Below are 19,395 nucleotides of genomic sequence, written 5' to 3'. Positions count from 1 at the left end.
CGGGAGTTAGAGATACACAGATCCAATGTTACAACTCTGTGCCAAGTGCCACATGGAAGCTCAGGAGTCCCCTCCGCGCAGCTTCCCCCAGCTTGCTTTGTCCTCCTGCAGTCCCCCGGGCCTCCCCTCACCCAGGCACTACCACCCTCCAGGCTACTTGTTTTACCCAGTGGTCTCCCCACTAGAACATGAGACCCTCGAGAGGAGGCTCTCATCTGACTAATCTGTCTTCCTGGCACCAAGCACAGCATAGCTGACTTTGAACAAATACTTGTTGAAGGATGATGTGGAAACATCAAGGGAGTTAGTCAGTCTCTCTGGGGAAATGGGCAAGTTTTGGCTCACCCGCCTAACGGATGAACTGCCTGTGAAAGATTAGTGGCAGTTTTCCAGTTGGAGAAGGAGGGAAGTGGCATTGCAGACAGAAGCATGCACAGAGGCTTAGCAGTAAAAGAGCATGGCTTGTTGGGGGAATAAGGACAATTAAGTGACTTGAGCAGGTGTCATTGTTGTATAGCAGAGTCAGGGGGCTGAGTGTGACCTCAGAGGTCATCCGGTCCATCCCCCTGTCAGGCAATCAGAAGCTTTGATCGCCCAATGTGGGCAGAGCCTTGTCTTGGGGAGACCAGAGAACTGGAAGACCCAGCCCCTGCCCTCAAGGAGCTTTTTGTCTTGCCGGGGGAACCAAAGTCACAGCTGCACCAACTCCCGAAGAACCCTCTTTCCGAGCTGCCCGTCGTCAAGTGCAAGGTAGGGCAGAGCCACTCTAACCTTGAGGGGCTGGTGAGTGAGGGCCCGAACCTAGGCAGGTGCAGCCAATCCCGGAAGGCTGTAAACTGTGAGCTGAGTGTTGGGGCACGGAGGAGACGTGGGCTTGCCGCAGATGAAGGAAGCGGGCATGTGGAAGCCGGTGACCACGCAGGGGGCAGACAGAATTGCTGTGGAAGCAAACTGTTTATAAAAGGGCAACATGGAGGATGAAGACGAACAAGCGAGGAGGGTTAGCAGATGGCCTTGAGGACCTTTGACCTCAGCCAGCCTAAGCAAACAGCTGCTCAACCAGTATTTAAAGATCAAAAAAAGCACAGTGCAAGACGCTTGGAGTAAGAGGGTGATTCCCACCTCCTCATTCTATAGCCAGTGACCTTAGTCACTTAAGTCTCTTTAGCTTTATTTGTAAAATGAGAATAATAATCCCATTCCAACTGTCTAATAAGTTTGGAAAGTTCAAGTGAGGTAGCATGTGTGAGAGCAGTTTATAAATTACACAGCACTTTATACTTGTAAAGTGGCCTTGTTTCAGAGAAGGAAATGACTCAGAAGTTACCCATCATGAGTCTAAGGCCCAAATAATAAGCTCCTGCCAATGGCATAAAAATAGCGATAACAGTGAGAAATAGTTTGTGAACTCCTACTATGTGTCAGAACAGTTCTGTGTTTCACATATACTTTCTCATTTAATCGTCACAGTTAGAGTTCATATTACAGCCCCATTTTGCAGATGAGAAAACTGAGACTCATAGAAATTGAATAACTCACTGAAGATCATAGCCAGAAGTGGCAAAACCAGGATTCAAATTCTACACGGAGGCCCAGCTCCTCCCACTATCCTGGGGTAAATAGCCCTGGAAAGCTCTGGAACTCAGTATTGGGAACCATTGTCTCCTACTCTTTCTCGGGTCAATCTGCCTGTTTTTGGCTTAGAGTTTTGCCTTGTAGAGGCTAGGAGGGTGGCTGTACTAAAGATGGTCTTAGAGGTCTTTATTAATGGAGTACAGCCACGACAGAAATGGAAGACCACAAATAACTCAGAGAGGACTCGAGAGGGAGTGGACTTTCTTTTAATTACATGCATGAAGACATTTCTTTTAGGCCAATATACGATATTTCAAACCTCATGTGTGTTAGGTATTATGTTAAATACTCTATATGCATTGTTTCATTTAGCTCTCTATCAACTACGGAGGTAGGTCCTATTATTCCCATTTGACAGACATAACTAAGGACCAGGGAAGTTGGTTCACCCAAGTCACATAGCTAGCTGTGAGAAAGATAATGGAACTTGGGCCTGTCCAAAGGAGGGTGTCCAGGAGACACAAGAGCAGCAAACAAGATTATGTCAGGACCAGCTGGGAGAAGCTGCAGGTATATCCTGGAGAAAAAACAAGAACCAAATGAAAGGAAGGGGATTCAAACACGATAGACCTCAAGGGTTATCCTGGGTGAAACTCAGAATCAGGGACTATCAGAAGATCTGAAGAAACAGCTTTTACATTGGCATAGGAAAGAATTCAAGTCCACTGTCCACGGGGAACAGACTGACTCAGGGGTTAGTGGCCTCACCATCTAGGACTCGACCATTTGTAGCAGAAAGGTGTCTGGCATTACAGTGACTGCAAAATAGGCATGAGGGAGAGAGAGCGAGTTTATAACTGACTGGTACTACCTCGTTCTACTGTTTGAAGGGTGCAGCATGTTACTACTTACTTAGTTGTGAGGAGTGCTCTGGGGATAAATTGCTCACAGCCTAGAAGTTAACATTAACAGAACCCACAGAAGCTGACCCAGTCTAAAATCCTGTGAGAGAAAGTTTAGATCCTTCCTGCCCTCTTTTACAGAGATAGGACAGAATGATGAAAGGAGCTACAGCTTTAGGGTCACCCGGAAGAAATATTTCTCAAAGAACGTGTTTTCTCATCTGTAAAATAAGCATGATAAACTTTGTCTCTTGGCATAACCTGAAGAGTATGTGAGCCAAAACCTGTAAAATACTAGTATGTCTACCAGTTTAATAATGAAGGATGGCTCCTTCGGGTCTAATGAGGGTTCTTTTGGTCTATCTCCCCAGCGAGTGGCGTTAAGCCTTGAAGATGACGGCCTCCCCTGAAGATGGGACCACCCGCTTCGTGCCTCCTGGAGTTCAGTCCCATGCACTGCTCTCTCTGGATGATGTGTGACTGGATGGATGGGTTTCTATATATGGGTCTGTGTGAGTGAGTATGTATGTATGTGTAACTTTTAAAAAATTTATGTTGCGGAAAGGTAACCACAAAGTTATGACGAACTGCAGACATCCAAAGGATGTGAGAGTTTTTATATGTATAATGTTTTATACACTTTTTAACGGTTGCACTACCCATGAGGAATTCATGGAATGGCTACTGCTGAGCGACTAACACGATGTACATAACCAAACAGGCCAATGGTACAGTACCTTACTCATCCTTTAAATGCTATATTTACAGAGGATGTTTGATCTGGGGGGACTTTTTTAGGTTTGGGGGTTTTGTTTCTGTAAATAAAATGATTATGCTTTGTGGCTATCAATCAACATAAGTTAAAAAAAACACCTTCAACTGCCTCCCCCATTTAGATTATTTATTAACATATTTCAAAAATAAGATTAGTTCTATAAAATAATTTAGAGAAGTGAAAGTATTTATTTTTGGTATGCTTGGCCCATGATACAGACTCTGTGTGTGTGTGTGTTTATGTGTGTATGTGTGTGAGAGAGAACAATCTGTAGAGAAGAGGCACATCTATAGCTGTTGTTCAGATACATAAATTTATTTTAAATCTGTACACAAGAAGGGTATCTGCAGTTTTCGGAGAAACCTTTGGTTTGTGCAAACAGGTAGTAGAAGAGGCAGATCTTTTCATCTGTGGCTGCTATGACTCCCAGCTGGGCTTTCTTGTCTGTGGCTAAGGTCAAGGTACAGATGCCGTGTTATGCAGTGCCAGATGTTCTAGTAAGCTCAAAAGACAGCACACATGCTTGTCAGAGCAAGCGAGTCCTTGTTTTAACATTCAGTTCTTTGAGTAACTTCTTTAATTTCTGTTAGGACACTGGGATTGAGTCAAGTCAGCTTCCTCTGAAGTACCCTGAGGGTACCATCCTTACAGAGCTAAAAGGAGACATTTCTAGAACAGCCCAAGTTTGCTGTACATTCTGGCCCATGCTGTAGATGCTGTAGATGAGGATAAAGATGTGGAGTAGGTTTAACCATTTCTTTTAGCTGGAGGAAGGATTTTAAAGTTAAGAAACAGATTTCTTACCATCACATGTTCATAGAAAAAGTAAATTTTGGCTTAAGTCAGAAAAAGTGGCCAAACCTAAAGTCATATTTGAGGGGAAATGGCATATGCAATATTATAGCACATTGGATAAATATATTCACACAGCCATTTGGTTTTTTGCTTTGTAAATAAAAGGAAAAACTGGGTGTATGTACAGATTTTTTTTTCCATGATTGATACCTTCTTTGCTTTTTCCTTGGCCTTGGGAGAGGTGAGGAGAAGAGTTACTTTCTATCTGTGGGGTCACCACTGGATACATAACCTACAGTCCTGGAAGGAATTCGGTCAGCATTGGTTCCCTCATCCGAAGTGTGCTCTTTCTTTAACTCTGCTGTTCTGTTACTCCATTCCTGCTAGACAACCAGGCACCCGCACAACATGGAAATGTTTGGCCTAAGTAGGAGCAGACGACTTATCTTACCTTAAATACCTGGAACTTGACATACTTAAGCAATGCCTCCCTACTCCTACCCTCCAGCATCCCCAGCTCTGAAGCGTGGATGTCTCAACAACATTTTGAATTTCTGGGCAGACAATCTGGAGTTCTATCATCCTGTTCCTAGGACTTTTCTCTGCATCACTCTTGGTCTCCTAACTTCTAAGGAAACAACCATGTTCAGAGCCTCCAAGGCACTGTTTTACAACACCCTCATGACACACATGTGTTGACAGCTCTGAGACATTCACTGAAAGACATTCATCAGTTGCCCTAGAACCATACCAAACAAAATTCTAAGAACAGGTGGCCGACTCCTGTGGAGCTTAATCACTACTATTCTTTCAAAAGTGGGAAGTAAAATTATTTTTGACAAGAAAAGTGATGAAAGTGAGAGACACTGAAATTTAAGACAAGTGACTTTTTCTGTGATACACCTCCAAAGGAACTGAAATCCCAAATTAAATGATAATGTGGCTAATGTATAGTTTTTAAATGTTTAGTCAAATCCTGTCCTTCAGAGACAGAGAAAAAAAAATCATGAATAAGGCCAGACCTACAACCTGCGACCTTAAAATGATGCAACTCAGAATTCTTTCAGAGACGTTCCTATTTCCTACAACTGCAGTGTGAAAGAGGCAGCTGTGAGAGGAACCCGTAAGAAACAAACGGAAAATACATGTTGGACGGCAGTAACTGAGATGAAACCAGAGGAGTCGGATCTACATTCCTCCTATTCTTGGAGGCTTTTGAGCCTTGTTTGAGGTATAGTTTCATTTCCTTCCACCATGCCTATGTATTTATAGCAAAAGCAGATCATAAAGTCCCTGGACTATACAGTTGGAAGAAACCTAACAGATAATGCTAGCAGGGCAGTAGACAAGATTTCCTCTATTTGTAATAAACAAAGAAGTTAGCCTAGTCCTTTTCCTTCTCCAGGAGACACCTTTGGGTTCCCTGAACATTGTTTCAAGCCTGCTTCCTATCCTGTCTTTCTGGCTAACTTGTTCACTGGTAGAAAAGGGAAAACTAAAACTTTACTCCTGACAGCGTGACTGCATATAAAACAGATTGAAGTACTAATGGTAACCTTGGCTGGCAAAAGGGAAAGGAGACAGGATTTAAGTGTATGGCACTAAGTACTAGCTAGCCCTTCAGTTATCTCTGTGATTGCGGTACATTACATACATTCCCTAAAACCGTTTATTAGGTACCAACAGTACACCAGGCACTGCAGATACAAAGGTCAGTTAAAATGTTTTCTGTCCTTATAGATCTCACAGTAATGAGGAGGATATCTGTGGATAGAAAAAAGGAATAGTTTCCATGTAGAGTACTGTTAGGGAACAAAAGGAGTCATCCTACCTGAGGAGAGGAGGAAGAGGGTGGGGTCATTAACCTTAGACTAAGTCTTAAAAATTAAGCAGGGGTGTCTAGGCTGCTTCTGGCAAAGGAAACACTGAGCTCTGAGGCAGGAACCAGCATGGGAACTTTAAGGAACTGCGTGTAGTTCATTATAAGTGGAGTGAAAGACTAAAGTGGATTTACTAAGAAATGAGGCTGAATGCAAAAATAGGTTCCAAAAATACTTTACATTTGATTTAATTAAGCAAACATCTCTCGATCATTTATCTTGTACAGGGCACTACGTGGAACGTAGGACGTGTTGCTAGCACTTTGCAGACATAACATTATTCAGCCTCAGGCTTTCCAGGGACCACAGGGAAATGTTGATTGTTTTTCATGCGTATGAGTCAGATATTTCTGATACAGTTAATGAAAACAAACAAAGGACAGTGACAGTTTCACAGAAGCATGCCATGTTATCAAGACCCTCTTAGATTTTCTGAACTGCAAGAAATGAAACTGGAAATTTGAAAGAAGTGGTCTAGAGAAAGGATCCCAGTCACTACACAGTCAGGAACTGGTGGGAGTGGGGTAAGGGCCATTTGGATCCCCCACCCCGGCTCTCGCCTATGCTCATCATTTCACAGAATATAAGTGAGTTAGTTTAAAGTTTTAGAATAAATGATTTCCTTTCTCATAAATGCATGACAATAGAGACTCAAGAATCTTCTCACACTATATTTTTAGGGTACTTGGAATTTTCAGGATAATGAGGATTTTAGAAGATAGAGGAATTACAGCTTCAAATTTTCAGTTAACATAAATCAAGATGCTTTTCATTCAGGCTGTGCACCATGTGCACGGTCAAGCATCAGCAGAAACCCTCTGTATTTGCAAACACTTTGTGCTATAAAAAGTAATTTTAAAACATCTGTATAAATATATATATTTAAAGACAAGGTTTTGATACTTTTTTACAAAAATTACAAGATAAATAACTGTACAGATTGTGTGCTTTTAAAACAGCATTTTGTTCTACAGAAACCTGTTAATTTGAGGGTGAAGTACTGGTTTGTAAACTCCATGTTGTATGCAAATGGATTTCCCTGTCTTCCTCATGACCCCAGATTACCGTTTTGCTGTCACAGTCCAGCATGTTAGAAGGCTGGATCGCACTAAAACCTTTCTGCTTTGTCTTGTCCTTCGGCGTTGTTAGGTCTGTGCGGGTGTCCTCTGCAGTGTGGCTTCTCTTCCAGGGGCAGAGGGACAGGAGGGGGTGCGCTCGCCTCACCAGCTGTGCTGACATCGTCTTGGTGAACTGAAAACCAAATGTGGACATCTGTAAAATCAGTGCACTGTTTCTAGAAAGAAATTAAATCCATTTTAAAAAATCTTTTAAGTGTTGTTTCATTGTGATGTTTTAATGGGGGATTGAACCATCACTGAGTCCTTACTGTGTATTAGGTATTCTCCATAAATTCTTAATCTCAGCAAAAACTTTACAAATACCAATATTCTCCATCCCCATATTATAAATGAAGAAATGAGTAAAATAACTGCCCGAAGTTCCATGGTTATTTTTAATGACCCCAAAGAGCCAATTGCCATGTAGCACTGTCTCCCTAGGTTTCCCTTCACTGCCTCTTTCTGGTTGATCCGTGTTTGATCTTGAGTACTCTACTTAGGTCTCAGTACTCTCCCATCACCTCCCATGCCACCGGGGTTTTACCAAGGTTGTCTAGCACCTCCTTCATTATAAATCTTATAAACATTTTATTTTCCTTGACCTGGAAATGGTATTTACCTAATATCTTCTGGGGATACTCTCATTTGGGCTTCTATGACATCATACTTCTGGTGCCCTTCACCTACCTCCTGATATACGGTATTCCAACTCACACCATCCAGACTTCTATTTCCATTACCACTATCTGATATAGGTCACCATTGTCTGAGGTTACCACCTTCATGGGTTACGTTTTACAGCTAACCTGAATTTCTAATCTTTCCAAGTTTTGATCCAACCTATAATGTTGCAGCCAGTTATCTTTGTAAAATGCAGTAGTAGGTCACAGCACCATCACCTCTTCCACTTTCCCGCTTAAAGTCCTTTGACTGCTTCCCTTGCACTTAAAACTCAATATTCTCGAATTTACTCAAGCTTTTTAATATGGCTGGTAAAGGTTTACTCAAGCCTTTAATGGGCTCCTGTCCCTTTTCCAGTCTTATTCTCTGTATTCTAATCATGCAGTCCTGGGCTGTGTGTCTGGAAAAGTTCTTTCAGGAAGGTTTTCTCAGTCCCCTGGACTGGATTAGGAGCCACCCCATAGACTTCCAGAGTATGCAGTGCTTCCTATTGGTAACCCTTAGCTCTATACTATAGTTGCCTTTATGTGTATACTGCCCTGTGGGTAATATAAGGAACTGTGTTTCTAACATTGTATTCTCAGCACATGATACCTAGTAAATACTCAGTAAATTATGCCAGATTCAGGCACTGCAGACAGAAAGCATGCTCTTTTGGCTATACTATATTGTGTCTCTCATGTCCAAAACTCGACTTATAGGTTGTTGAGTCAAACGTCCTTTAAATTCTCAGCATTTTTATTTGCCACGTCTCCTGATGCCCAGATTAACCTGTTACTCTTGAAAACAACCTTATAACAACTGGTGGATGTCTCTAATTCCAATTATCACCTCAAGATAGTTGTGATTCAAAGAAGAAAAAAATGTAAATTGGCTCAGGCTAGGGGCTGACAGTGTATTAGATTCTTAATTCCTGGTGATTCCCTTCTGTTCATATACAATTTCTTTCATATCCATAGCCACGGATTTGTAATAAAAATGCCTCAAGATTTTACAGCGATTTACAGCTGGTAAGGTATTTTCCAATTTTTTTTCTTGTAACAGTGCTGCCAGGTACACAATACCTGTGCTTATTATTTGCAGTGCTTGGGATACAACCAAAGACTTCTTTGTATATGAGGCAAGTACTCTACCACTAACCTATATCTCCAGCCCTATCTTTTTTTTGTATTTTTCCTTTTTATCGGTACAGGGGATCGAACTCACGACTGCCGGCTGAGCTCAATCCCCAGCCCCCCGACCCCCTTATTTTTGAAAATAGGGCGACTGAAGTCTAAAAAGGTCAATTCGTTGATCTCTGAATTGGCTAAGACTATTTTAACCCATTTCCAGCGTCGCCACCCTCCCTCCACATGGCCACTCTACACTATGCTACCAAGGCTTTGTCAAGGACAAAAGAGCTAAATGTGAAGGTGGGGAATAAGAAACAGATTACTGGCCTGATGTACAGAATAGGCTCACACTCCAGGCCCCAGTATGTCCTCTCAGCACCGTCTCTAGAACGGTTCTCTCTATAGGTGTAACTTAAGCTAAAGCAGGGTTCATAATTAGGATTGCTTGCCTCTGGCCAACTCAACTATGTTTTTCTCAAGCCAGAAAGCTTTCCCGGAAGTCAACTTTAGCCTTCAAAAGACAGCCTTTTGGGGGGTGGTTCTCAACTGGAATGTATTTGGGGGGGCCAAGGCCTCAACACCTTTTGGAGGTTCTAATGCGACTCGCGGTCAGGGCTGGGAATCACTGAGAAATCAAACAAGTTTCCGAGTACCTAGTTCCACTGTCCTCACTACAGATTTGGGACATGCGTCACTGAGAAAGCTTTTCTTTAATAGAACAGTTCAGTAAAGTCTTTTTGTTGTTTTTTGAAGGAGGGTCTCACTATGTAGTTCACTATGAACTCCTCTGTAGCCAAGCTGGCCTGAAACCTGTGGGGATCCTCCTGCCTCAGCCTTCCGAGTCTGGGATTATAGGCATGCGCCGGCACGCCCGGCAGGAAAGCCTATTTTATGCACACTCAGAGCCGCGTTCTCTCGCCAGGCTGGGTCATTTTGTCCCATTTTACTTTTGAGACGAAGTCCGGAGGCAGCGAAGCGACTTGTCCGACTCGCAGTGTCGGTGCTCTACAAAGTTGATCCTGGAGGACGACATCTGGGGATGTCTGGCCCGAAGTCTAAACGAGCTATCAGGCACTGGAGCGGAGGCTCACTCGTGGCTTACCGCCTTACGCCCAACGACAAGGTTCGCTAGCACCCTACGCCCGGTCCAATTTCTGGATGAGAAACCCGCGCCCCGACCCGCCTCGGTGTGAGGGTGGCGGTGACCCCTTCCCGCCTCCCGGAAGGCGCGGAGCTACTTGGCGCCGCTTTGTGACGTCATTTCCGCGGGCCGCCGAAACGTCAGTGTTTAGCGCGGGACTCGGTGGTGCAGTTTGGTCCTAAAGTTTGGTCTCCGATGTCCTAGGCGAGCTATGGAAAGTGACTTTTATCTGCGTTATTACGTGGGTCACAAAGGCAAGTTCGGTCACGAATTCCTGGAGTTCGAGTTCCGGCCCGATGGTAAGCGCAGCTCTCTCCACCCGGAGCTGAGATTAGGCTGGGGAGCGGGCGGGGAGACCGGGCGTCCGGAAAAGAATGAGACTAGAGCACCTCGGCTCCGAAAAGGATGCTTTGTGTCCGCTCCTTTGGTTCTTTCTATCCATGTGTAGAGGCTGCCGTTTGATGACAAATTTGACCAGATTGCTTACATTTTAACAAATGAGTTAGACGGCCACTTTATGGGCAGGCTGTGTTCTGCTCTGTGGGACATAGCGACAGAGATGGCCTATCTTCTTTTCGCGTGAGACTCGTGTTCAGTGCTAAGAGGGAGATAATAAACACACAAACAAGCAGAAAATGATCCCAAATAGTGACGAGTGATCAGAAAAAAAATATTGAAATAATTGCTGAAATACAGAGTGGCCTTTAAAGAGCTCCCTGAGTAGTGGATATTTGAACTGAACCCTAATTGACAAGAAACAGCCATCCTTCTGAAGCTCAGGAGGACGTGCATTCTGTAGAGGGAGTAACATGAGTCCAGCCAGGCGTGTTTCGGGTGGCCAGTGAGGTGGCTGAAAATATGTGAGCTTTGCAAAGAATAATAGATGGTGTCACGTGTGAAGGGACCATAGCATGTAGATTTTTATAGGGTGGTAACGGTTTAGATTTCTAAGTGCAGTAGAATGCAGTTACAAAGTTTCAGGTAAAGAAAAAATGTGACCTGTTCTTGAAAAAGCAGTCTATTGTCTGAATGCAGAATTGGCAAGAATGGAAAGCTGAGGGTGTAGCTCAGTGATAAAGTGCTTGCCTAGCATGCCTGAGGCTTTGGATTCAGGCCTCAACCCTGGAGGAAAAAACTATGAGCAAGAGTGGAAACAAGATTATTAATGAGATGGTGACAGTGGTCAAAACAATAGATGTTGGTTGAGACCAGGATGATAATAGGAATGGAGAGGATTTATAATACTATTGGAGGCAGAAGTAATTGCGTTTTACTGATGGATAATATTTGGGGTATAATATTTGGGATGGTATTTCTTTCACAATGGTGTAAAAGAGGAATTGATGATTGAAAACGAACTCATTGGGGCACAAGGATGAATTTTACAAACTACAACAGCGTGGGAGATAGATTTGAAACAAACCATGTAGTAAGTGTCATGGAATGAAGACACAGGAAACTTTGAGAGCAAAGAGGAGGCCCCTAATCCTGCCTGAGGGTTAGAGAAAGAAAGCTTCTTACATAAAATGATGGGGTTGGGAGCGAGGATGCACAGTAACAGTCAAGAAGGCATTTTGGGTAGCATATACTGTAAAGAGGTTGAACGCTAGAAAATTGGTGGGATGTCACAGGAAGAAACAAACTAATTTGACTCCAGCTGTGTGAGAGAAGACCACTGTAGGAATGAGGCTGAGAAGGCAGGCAGGGGCTCAGCTGAGTTGTATGCTGTTGATAAGGAGTTTGGATTTTGTCCAAAAGGCAGAAGCTATTGACAGTTACCATAGTGTTAGAACAATCTAGTCAGATGGATCTTTTGCTGTATCATCTTGTTCACTATATAGAAAATGAACTGAAATGAAAGACTTGAAACACAGAAACAGTACAGAGGCTCTTGGAATAAATTATTTGACTCTGTATATATGTGTCTTCTATGGTGGAAAGATCATGTTTTCTACTTTTCTTTTTATTGTCCCCTTCATCCCCAACATACAACAAACTAGCCTATTGGTTGGTTACGTGTATGCATAAAGGGCCTTGTGAACCAAATGTTCTCAATGATAAAACTTTTCCATCACAGAAATAGATCAGAGTGTTGCATAGTTGTATGATAATACGTGAACAGCATCCTTGAGTTTTAAAGTGCTCTCATGACTCATTTGAACCTCAGCACATTCTCTGTGTGTGTAGGTTTTCAGTTACAATCCCTGTTGTCAGTTTAAGACATTAACCTACAGAAGTGTGATTTGCCAAAATCAAAAAAGAGCTTGGCTGTGTTCTATGTTCTTGTACCATATTATGTGTTTTACTTAAACTGTAGTTCACTATTGAGGTTTTTTTTTTTTTTTGGTCTTTTTTCGTTTTTATCGGTACCAGGGATCGAACTCACGACTGCCTGCTTGCAAGGCAGGTGCTTATGCCGCTGAGCTAAATCCCCAGCCCCTGTAGTTCACTATTAGCTGTAGTTTTGGAGGAGGCTGTTTAGTAGCCTAAAACAAGGAATTGACATGACTAGAAATGTTGAAACCCAAAAAGCATAAATAGTAATTCTGTTAGTTATTTTGAAGAGCAGCTAGGATACATTTTAGGAAACAGCTAAGATCTTGGTAGGCTAATGATGACATATTCTCATGTGTTTTTATTGTATATTGCGTTTATGTTTTGCTCCTCACAGGGAAATTGAGATACGCCAACAACAGCAATTACAAAAACGATGTTATGATCAGAAAAGAGGTAGGAGCATTTCATTCACTACAACTTAGCCTTTTGTTTCTGTATGGTCTGTGTTCTTTCAAGGGATATTATTAGACAATAAATAGGGAAGTAGATGCATACTCATCAGCAGCTATTTCCTGCCACAGAGCACTCAGTGAAGAGACCTACTTAATTAGCATCCAAAAGAGAAAGGAATGCATACATGGGAAGGCAGGTAACATCATTGAATGCATATTAGATGCTGTGCATGTGGCACTAGGTATTTAACATGCATGTATGATCTTAATGCGATTATAAGCCCACGTGATGGGAATATTATATCCTTTTCATAAAAGAAAATGAAGGTCCAGATATTAACTATGGAACATGGTCACAATCACCACTAGTAAGAGATTAACAGCAGGAATTCAGTGAAGTCCACATGTTCCCATTGTACAGTGATTGCTGTCACACCATTAAGGCTTCAGCAGAGTTACTCTTTTAATCTCTTTGTCACATTTGAAAAATGTCTTAACCAGTATCTTTCCATACTGTTTAATTTTGTATTTTTCATACTGTTTGATTAATAGTTGATTTTATAGTCATATATAAGCATCTTCACAGGTTTTCTTTAACATAGGCTAGTGTGCAAAGTGTATTTTTAAACATATGTCTCTGTTTCTCAGAATTATGTTATTTAATACCGGGATGTATTATCAGACCTGGTGTACTTATAAGATAAAGTTGATTTAGCCTACAGCTGTGGAGGTTCCAAGTCCCAAGTGGCATCATGCAGGTCAATAAGGACTGGCTGCCTGTTGAATGTGTCACTCCATGCATGAGTAGCGAAGGCTGAGCACACGTGTGTGCAGTGTCTGCCTCTCATACCAGGAGCAGAGAGAGACTCAGGTGTCATTAGGTCTCACCTCTGAAAAGTCTCTACTTCCAATTTTACCACACTGGCTATTGAGCCTTAAATATACTGTGAACCTTTGAGAGGTCACAAATCGTGTTCAAGCCATACTATTGAGTAGGGCGTATATCAGCTTATTTGTACTACTGCAGCAAAATGTCTGGGACTGTGTAGTTTATAAACAATGGACATTCATCTCTCACAGGGAAGCCCAGGGTCAAGGCCCTGGCAGGTTCATTGTGTCGTAAGGGCTCAATCTCTGCTTCCAAGATGATGTCATATTTCCGTGTCTCCTAAAAGCAATACTTTGTCCTCAATGGCAAAAGAACAAAAAGGGTTGCAGCTAATTTTCTTTGGTCTTTTGTTTGTTTTTTGGGTTTGTTTTAGACAAGATCTCTCTTTATAGTTCAGATTGGCCTTGAACTCACTATATGCATCACTATGCCCAGCTTTTTATGAGGTTCTGCCCTCATGGAGAGCCTCACCTCCTGAAAGTCCCACCTCTTAATACCACTGTATTGGGGATTAAGTTTCAACATAAATTTCGGAATGAACACAAATATTCAGACTGTAGCAGGGGCATTTACAGGTCTGTTTGGGCTCAGCTCCAAGCTGGGTACATAGGCAAGTAGAAGGTACATCTGAACAGGTAGTTACAACAGGCTGGGGAACTGGGATGTTATCTTTCTGACCCTGAGCTGCCTCCTCCTCGGCATGCTGAGGTCTAGCATGAATGTCTTCTTACTTACCGAGGCACCAGGAATAGGGCATCAGGAGCAGTCACTCCTGTTTCATTGCTGTCTGTGTCAGCATGCTTAGAGATACAGCCTAAATTCTGTTTTTCAACTTGCTTTCAGGCCTATGTACATAAAAGTGTGATGGAGGAACTGAAGAGAATAATTGATGACAGTGAAATTACCAAAGAGGATGATGCTCTGTGGCCTCCTCCTGACAGAGTAGGCCGGCAGGTGAGTGTTGTATTGACTGTTCTGTACTGTAGAAATCTGAAATGAATATAAGGTTTACTGTTCTGCCTATGACATCGAACCCATGTTTGTGTGTGTGTGTACCAGTCTTCTTATGAAGCAAATTACCACACCTTGGTGTAAGGAAACAGTAATTGTGTAGCGAGGGCCAGAGAAGCGGGTAGTACTGCTGGCCACCTAGATACCTAGAGCTCAGCCCTAAATTACCTGCCCACTCTTACCCCACCCTACCCCTGCCCCACCCCTGCCCCAGAAATTTTATTGTCCACCTCACTTACTAAGTAGTAACTTCTGTGGACAGTATTATGGGATTACAAAGATAAAATACAGTAAAGCTATTTTCATATTTGACTTAACTATCAGAAAAGAATTCCTCCTTAACTGTTATCATCCTAATCCAGACTCCTAATTTATTTCCTTGTTTCGCCTCTTGGGTACATCTCATGTTTCCATCCTAAAGCCAGTGTGATCTTTAACAATGTGAATTTGTTTACATATTCCACTGATTTAAACTCTTTGGTATAAGGACTTTACCTGTCCTTTTCATTGCGATATCTTTAGTGACTAGAACAGTAGCAGGGTGCTAGGCGTGGTGGCACACACCTGTAATACAAGCACTTGGGAGGCTGAGGCAGGAGGATCACTGCAAGAGGCCTGCTATATAGTGGAAGCCTATCTCCAATAAAAAAATGAATAAATAAAGCTGGAAGTTTAGCTCAGTGGCATAAGCGCCTCCCTGGCAAGCATGGGGTTGTGAGTTCGATCCCCTGTACCAATACATACATATAAAAATACTTGGTGCCAGTGTATGGTAAAATCTCTAGTATTTAGTAAGTTAATATTGTGGTTATATGTGGTGGGTTTTTTTTTTTTTTTTTGTCTTTTTCATTTTTATTGGTACCGGGGATCGAACTCACGACTGCCTGCTTGCAAGGCAGGCGCTTATGCCACTGAGCTAAATCCCCAGCCCCTATGTGGTGGGTTTTAACCATGGTATCTACCTCATAACTCCTTTTCCAAAATGGGTTGTAGAACCTAACATCTTCCTCTCCTTTCCTCTCTTGGAACTTGGGACCTGAAGAGATTTTCTCTGGCCTCCCCTTGTCAAAAAGTAGGCCACAAGACCTCCTTACTCCCTGTGTAACAGAACAAAAGTTAAAAAGAACTTGCACAAATTTACCAAGATATATAAAACTTAGGGAAAGGCTTTATCAGAGGACATAAAAATATGCATCTATGAATGAGAAGATTCAGCATAAAAATACTGATTTTCATCAAAATTATTTAATTCAAATCAAAATTACAACAGGATTTTTTTTTTTTTTTTTTTGGAAAGTAACAGAATGAACATTAAATTCATAGATAATTAAAGGGGCAGGACTAGCCAAGATAATAATGAAGACTTCTTTTAAGCCTGCAGGTATTTGTAATATATAGTAGTATTGTCTCAAAAATTGGCAAGTAAACTATTGGAACACAATAGGGAACTCGGAAACACACCTGTGGCTGGACGTGGTTGCTCACCCCTCTAATCCCAGCACTCAGGAGGCTGAGGCGGGAAGGTTGTTGCGAGTTTGAGACCAGCCTGGGCTACAAAGTGAGCTCAAGGCCAGCTTGAACTGCATAGTAAGACCCTGTCTCAAACAAAAGAAACACATCTGTGAGTAGATAGCAGCTTAGATTGGTACATTATAGAGGTGGACTTTAAATAGATGGAAAAAGGATTGTTCAACAAATTATACCAGGATAGTTCATGGCATATTTATGTAGTATTTTTTAATTAGGCCATTTATAGAAATAAAGTAAGAAATTAGAACAAAAGAAAATATAAACTATTATTATTCCTGGTTAGAGAATTTTTTTTCAAACTCCAGGGAAAAGGTTGATAAATTCTTTAAAACTCCTGTATGACAAACAACATCATGATAAAGTTGAAAGATAACCCACAAACTGGTAGAAAATGCTTGTTAAACAATACTGGCAAGTAGTTTCTATGTTGAATATATAAAGAACTATCGATTAGCAGTCAGGCTGCTAGTACATCCTTGTAATCCCAGCTGCTCGGTGGCTGAGACAGGAAGGTCATCATGCCAGCCTGGGTAATTTAGTCACACTGTCTCAAAAACCAAACCAAAACAAAACACAAACACCCAGACTAGGGCTGTAGCTCACTAGTAAAACATACCTAGCATGAGCTGAGCAAGGCCCTGGGTTCAGTCCTCAGTATCTGCCCCCTACCCAGTTAAAAAGACAACCCAGTGGCACAAAATACAAGTTATAAGTAGACACTTCATAGACTCAAAGTAAGTGGTCAGTAAAGATGAAAGGATCCACAGCTTCATTTGTGCGAATTAGAACAGCAATGAAATACTATTCAGATTCGTTAAAACAAACGGCAGAAAAATAAAACATGATAATTTATTTAAAAACATACTCCCAAAGCTAAAAACACAAGTGAAAAGAATATACTCCAACAACTTTCAGGATGTAGGATGTATAGAATAAATGATGGACATAAACCAGTATTTCTTTTAAAAAGAAACTAAGTAGGGTGTAGGCTTCATTAGAATATAAATTTTATAAGAGCAGCGCTACGTGGTTCGTTAGGTTTTGCAGATCTGTACTGAGCGCTGAGAATAATACCTGACACCCTACAGACCCCTGTAGTTTTTTAAGGTTTATGGTACTCATGTCACTATTTAGAAATTAAGACCTGTCTTAATTACTTTTCTCATTGCTGGGACAGAAATACCTGACACCCACAAGTTAAAGGGGGAAAGGTTTATTTTGGCTCACAGTTTGTAGAGGTTTCAGTCCATAGTTGGCTGGCTCCAAGACAGGGTGGCGTGGGAAAGGAGGAACAGTGCCTGGCAGAGCAAAGGAGGGAGTGAACAGGAAGCCTGCCTTTTCCTTTTTATTCATTTCAGGCCATAAGCTAATGGCAGGCCTTCCCGTTATCCACACCCAGAACTATGCTAAACCAATGAATAGGCTAAATTAGCACACAGTCTGTATTCATACACCCTAGATCTAGCCCCTTCAAAAAAGCTCCATATCTGAGTACATGAAACTTTGAGGGGCACATCTGGACACAAGCCATGACAAAACCCAAGGTCACACAGTCTTTGAGAGTGAATGGCAAGCTGGGATGAAATTCAAAAGTCTTTAATACTTTTCCTTAGACCATGTTGTGCAAAAAGATTGGAACCTTAGGTATTTAAAAACAGATCTATGTGTGCTATTCCACACTGTTAAGAGTGAAACAGTGAAAGTGGTATGTAAATTCTTCTAAATCTCAGGAAGAATATAGCCTGATGACACAGCTTCCTGTAAGAGGATGAGCTTCTCAAGGGCTAAACCAGTGTTACCTCTTTTTATAGTGTCTTGTAGAGTTTAGTGCTTAGGGTAAGCTGCCATCAATAGTAGAATTTGGGTGATTTGGCAAATAATTCACCCTTCTGTGTTAGTGATGAATAATCCAATTCTGCTCAACTTAGGATTTTTTAAAAATGTTTATAGGAGCTTGAAATTGTCATTGGAGATGAACACATTTCTTTCACAACATCAAAAATTGGTTCTCTTATTGATGTCAATCAGTCCAAGTAAGTATATGATCCTTATATCTGTTTGTGTCTGTTTTGGTGGAAACTGGTACATCCTTACCAAACTGGGACTATTATAGGATGATTTTGCAAGTGCAAGACAGAGGCGGGTGGTTTGACCCCTCAATAGTGAGGTCTCCAAATTAGTTATCTTTGGGTATCCATAAAGGATTGGTCCAGGACCTACTGTAGACACCAAAGTTTTGGTGCTCAAGTCTCGTATGAAATGGGACAGTGTTTTTATATAACCTCTGTACATCATTATGTATACTTTAAATCATCTCTAGATTATGTCACCTACTGTGTTGTCAACTGTTTTCCTACTTTATTATTTATAAAATAATGACAAGGAAAAACTTGAACATGACTACTAGAGACACAGCCATCATAGGTCTACTGTATACTTGACCCATCAATATAGCCATTGTTAATATCTTGAAATGTATTTTTATAGTCTTTTTCCTGTGCATTAGAAAACAGTTTCTAAAGGCCAAAAGAGATCAACAATCTGTTATTTTAATCATGATGGTTTTTCACTTAACATATTTCCCCAACCCCAAAAAACTCAATATTTAAATTACCACATTAATATTCCATTTTAATATGTAGCCTCTTCTTTCTTTGTGGACATGTGGTTGTTAAAAGTTTTAATACCGTAAATACACATAAGAAATACTTCGTTAGATAATCAAAAGTTGTTGTTGGGGGGGGCAGTTGCCAGCTTTTTTCAGCTTTTTAATTATTTTTTTCTCCTATTTTAGGGACCCAGAAGGCTTAAGAGTATTTTATTATCTTGTCCAAGACTTGAAGTGCTTGGTCTTCAGTCTTATTGGATTACACTTCAAGATCAAACCAATTTAGGTTGAATATTCATGTGGACACGAGGGGGGTAGGAATAGTTGTTTTAATTACCATTATCAGGAAATTTTTATGTATATCAAGGCAATATTTTTTATAAACTTTGTCTTTAATAAATGTAATAAGGACCAGGGATATAGCTCAGCAGCACAGTGCCGGCCTGGCAAGTGGAAGGGCCTGAGTTTGAGTCCCAGGACCTTCTGTAGAGAAAAAAAGTAATAAAATCCTGTTTTTGTTATTTTATAAAAGATCTGAATGTCTAAACTCTCATTTAATTTGTAAAACAAACATCTTAGGGAAGGATTGCTAAAAAATCTAGCCAACTATATAAAATATACCATTTTACAGGAAAACAGGAGACTGGGG

The 19,395-nt window shown here is 41.4% G+C and overlaps 2 protein-coding genes across 14 annotated transcripts in view; both read left to right on the top strand.

The window, feature by feature from the left end:
- The window catches only part of Lrp8 (LDL receptor related protein 8), an 83,974-nt gene extending 76,721 nt beyond the window's left edge, over positions 1 to 7,253 (top strand). For 9 of the 13 annotated variants that reach the window (XM_063236521.1, XM_063236514.1, XM_063236513.1 and 6 more), the window contains 2 exons: positions 574 to 750; positions 2,849 to 7,253. In XM_063236521.1, the coding sequence (XP_063092591.1) occupies positions 574 to 750; positions 2,849 to 2,887 (216 nt within the window). In that variant the 3' untranslated portion in view covers positions 2,888 to 7,253. The remainder of the gene's footprint in view (positions 1 to 573; positions 751 to 2,848) is intronic. The other 4 variants (XM_063236517.1, XM_063236525.1, XM_063236524.1 and 1 more) reach the window with 1 other exon arrangement.
- Positions 7,254 to 10,090: 2,837 nt separating this feature from the next.
- On the top strand, positions 10,091 to 19,279 carry Magoh (mago homolog, exon junction complex subunit). The gene is made up of 5 exons (XM_003460953.5): positions 10,091 to 10,278; positions 12,651 to 12,709; positions 14,441 to 14,551; positions 18,089 to 18,171; positions 18,933 to 19,279. Exons 1-5 carry the CDS (start codon positions 10,191 to 10,193, stop codon positions 19,030 to 19,032), a joined length of 441 nt encoding a protein of 146 aa, XP_003461001.1. The 5' UTR covers positions 10,091 to 10,190; the 3' UTR covers positions 19,033 to 19,279.
- The last annotated feature ends 116 nt before the right edge of the window (positions 19,280 to 19,395 follow it).

The sequence above is a fragment of the Cavia porcellus genome, unplaced genomic scaffold (assembly GCF_034190915.1).
Source record: "Cavia porcellus strain 051 isolate PalLab524CR breed Dunkin Hartley unplaced genomic scaffold, mCavPor4.1 scaffold_25, whole genome shotgun sequence".
Lineage (NCBI taxonomy): Eukaryota > Metazoa > Chordata > Mammalia > Rodentia > Caviidae > Cavia > Cavia porcellus.
This window is presented reverse-complemented; position numbering and strand designations above follow the sequence as displayed.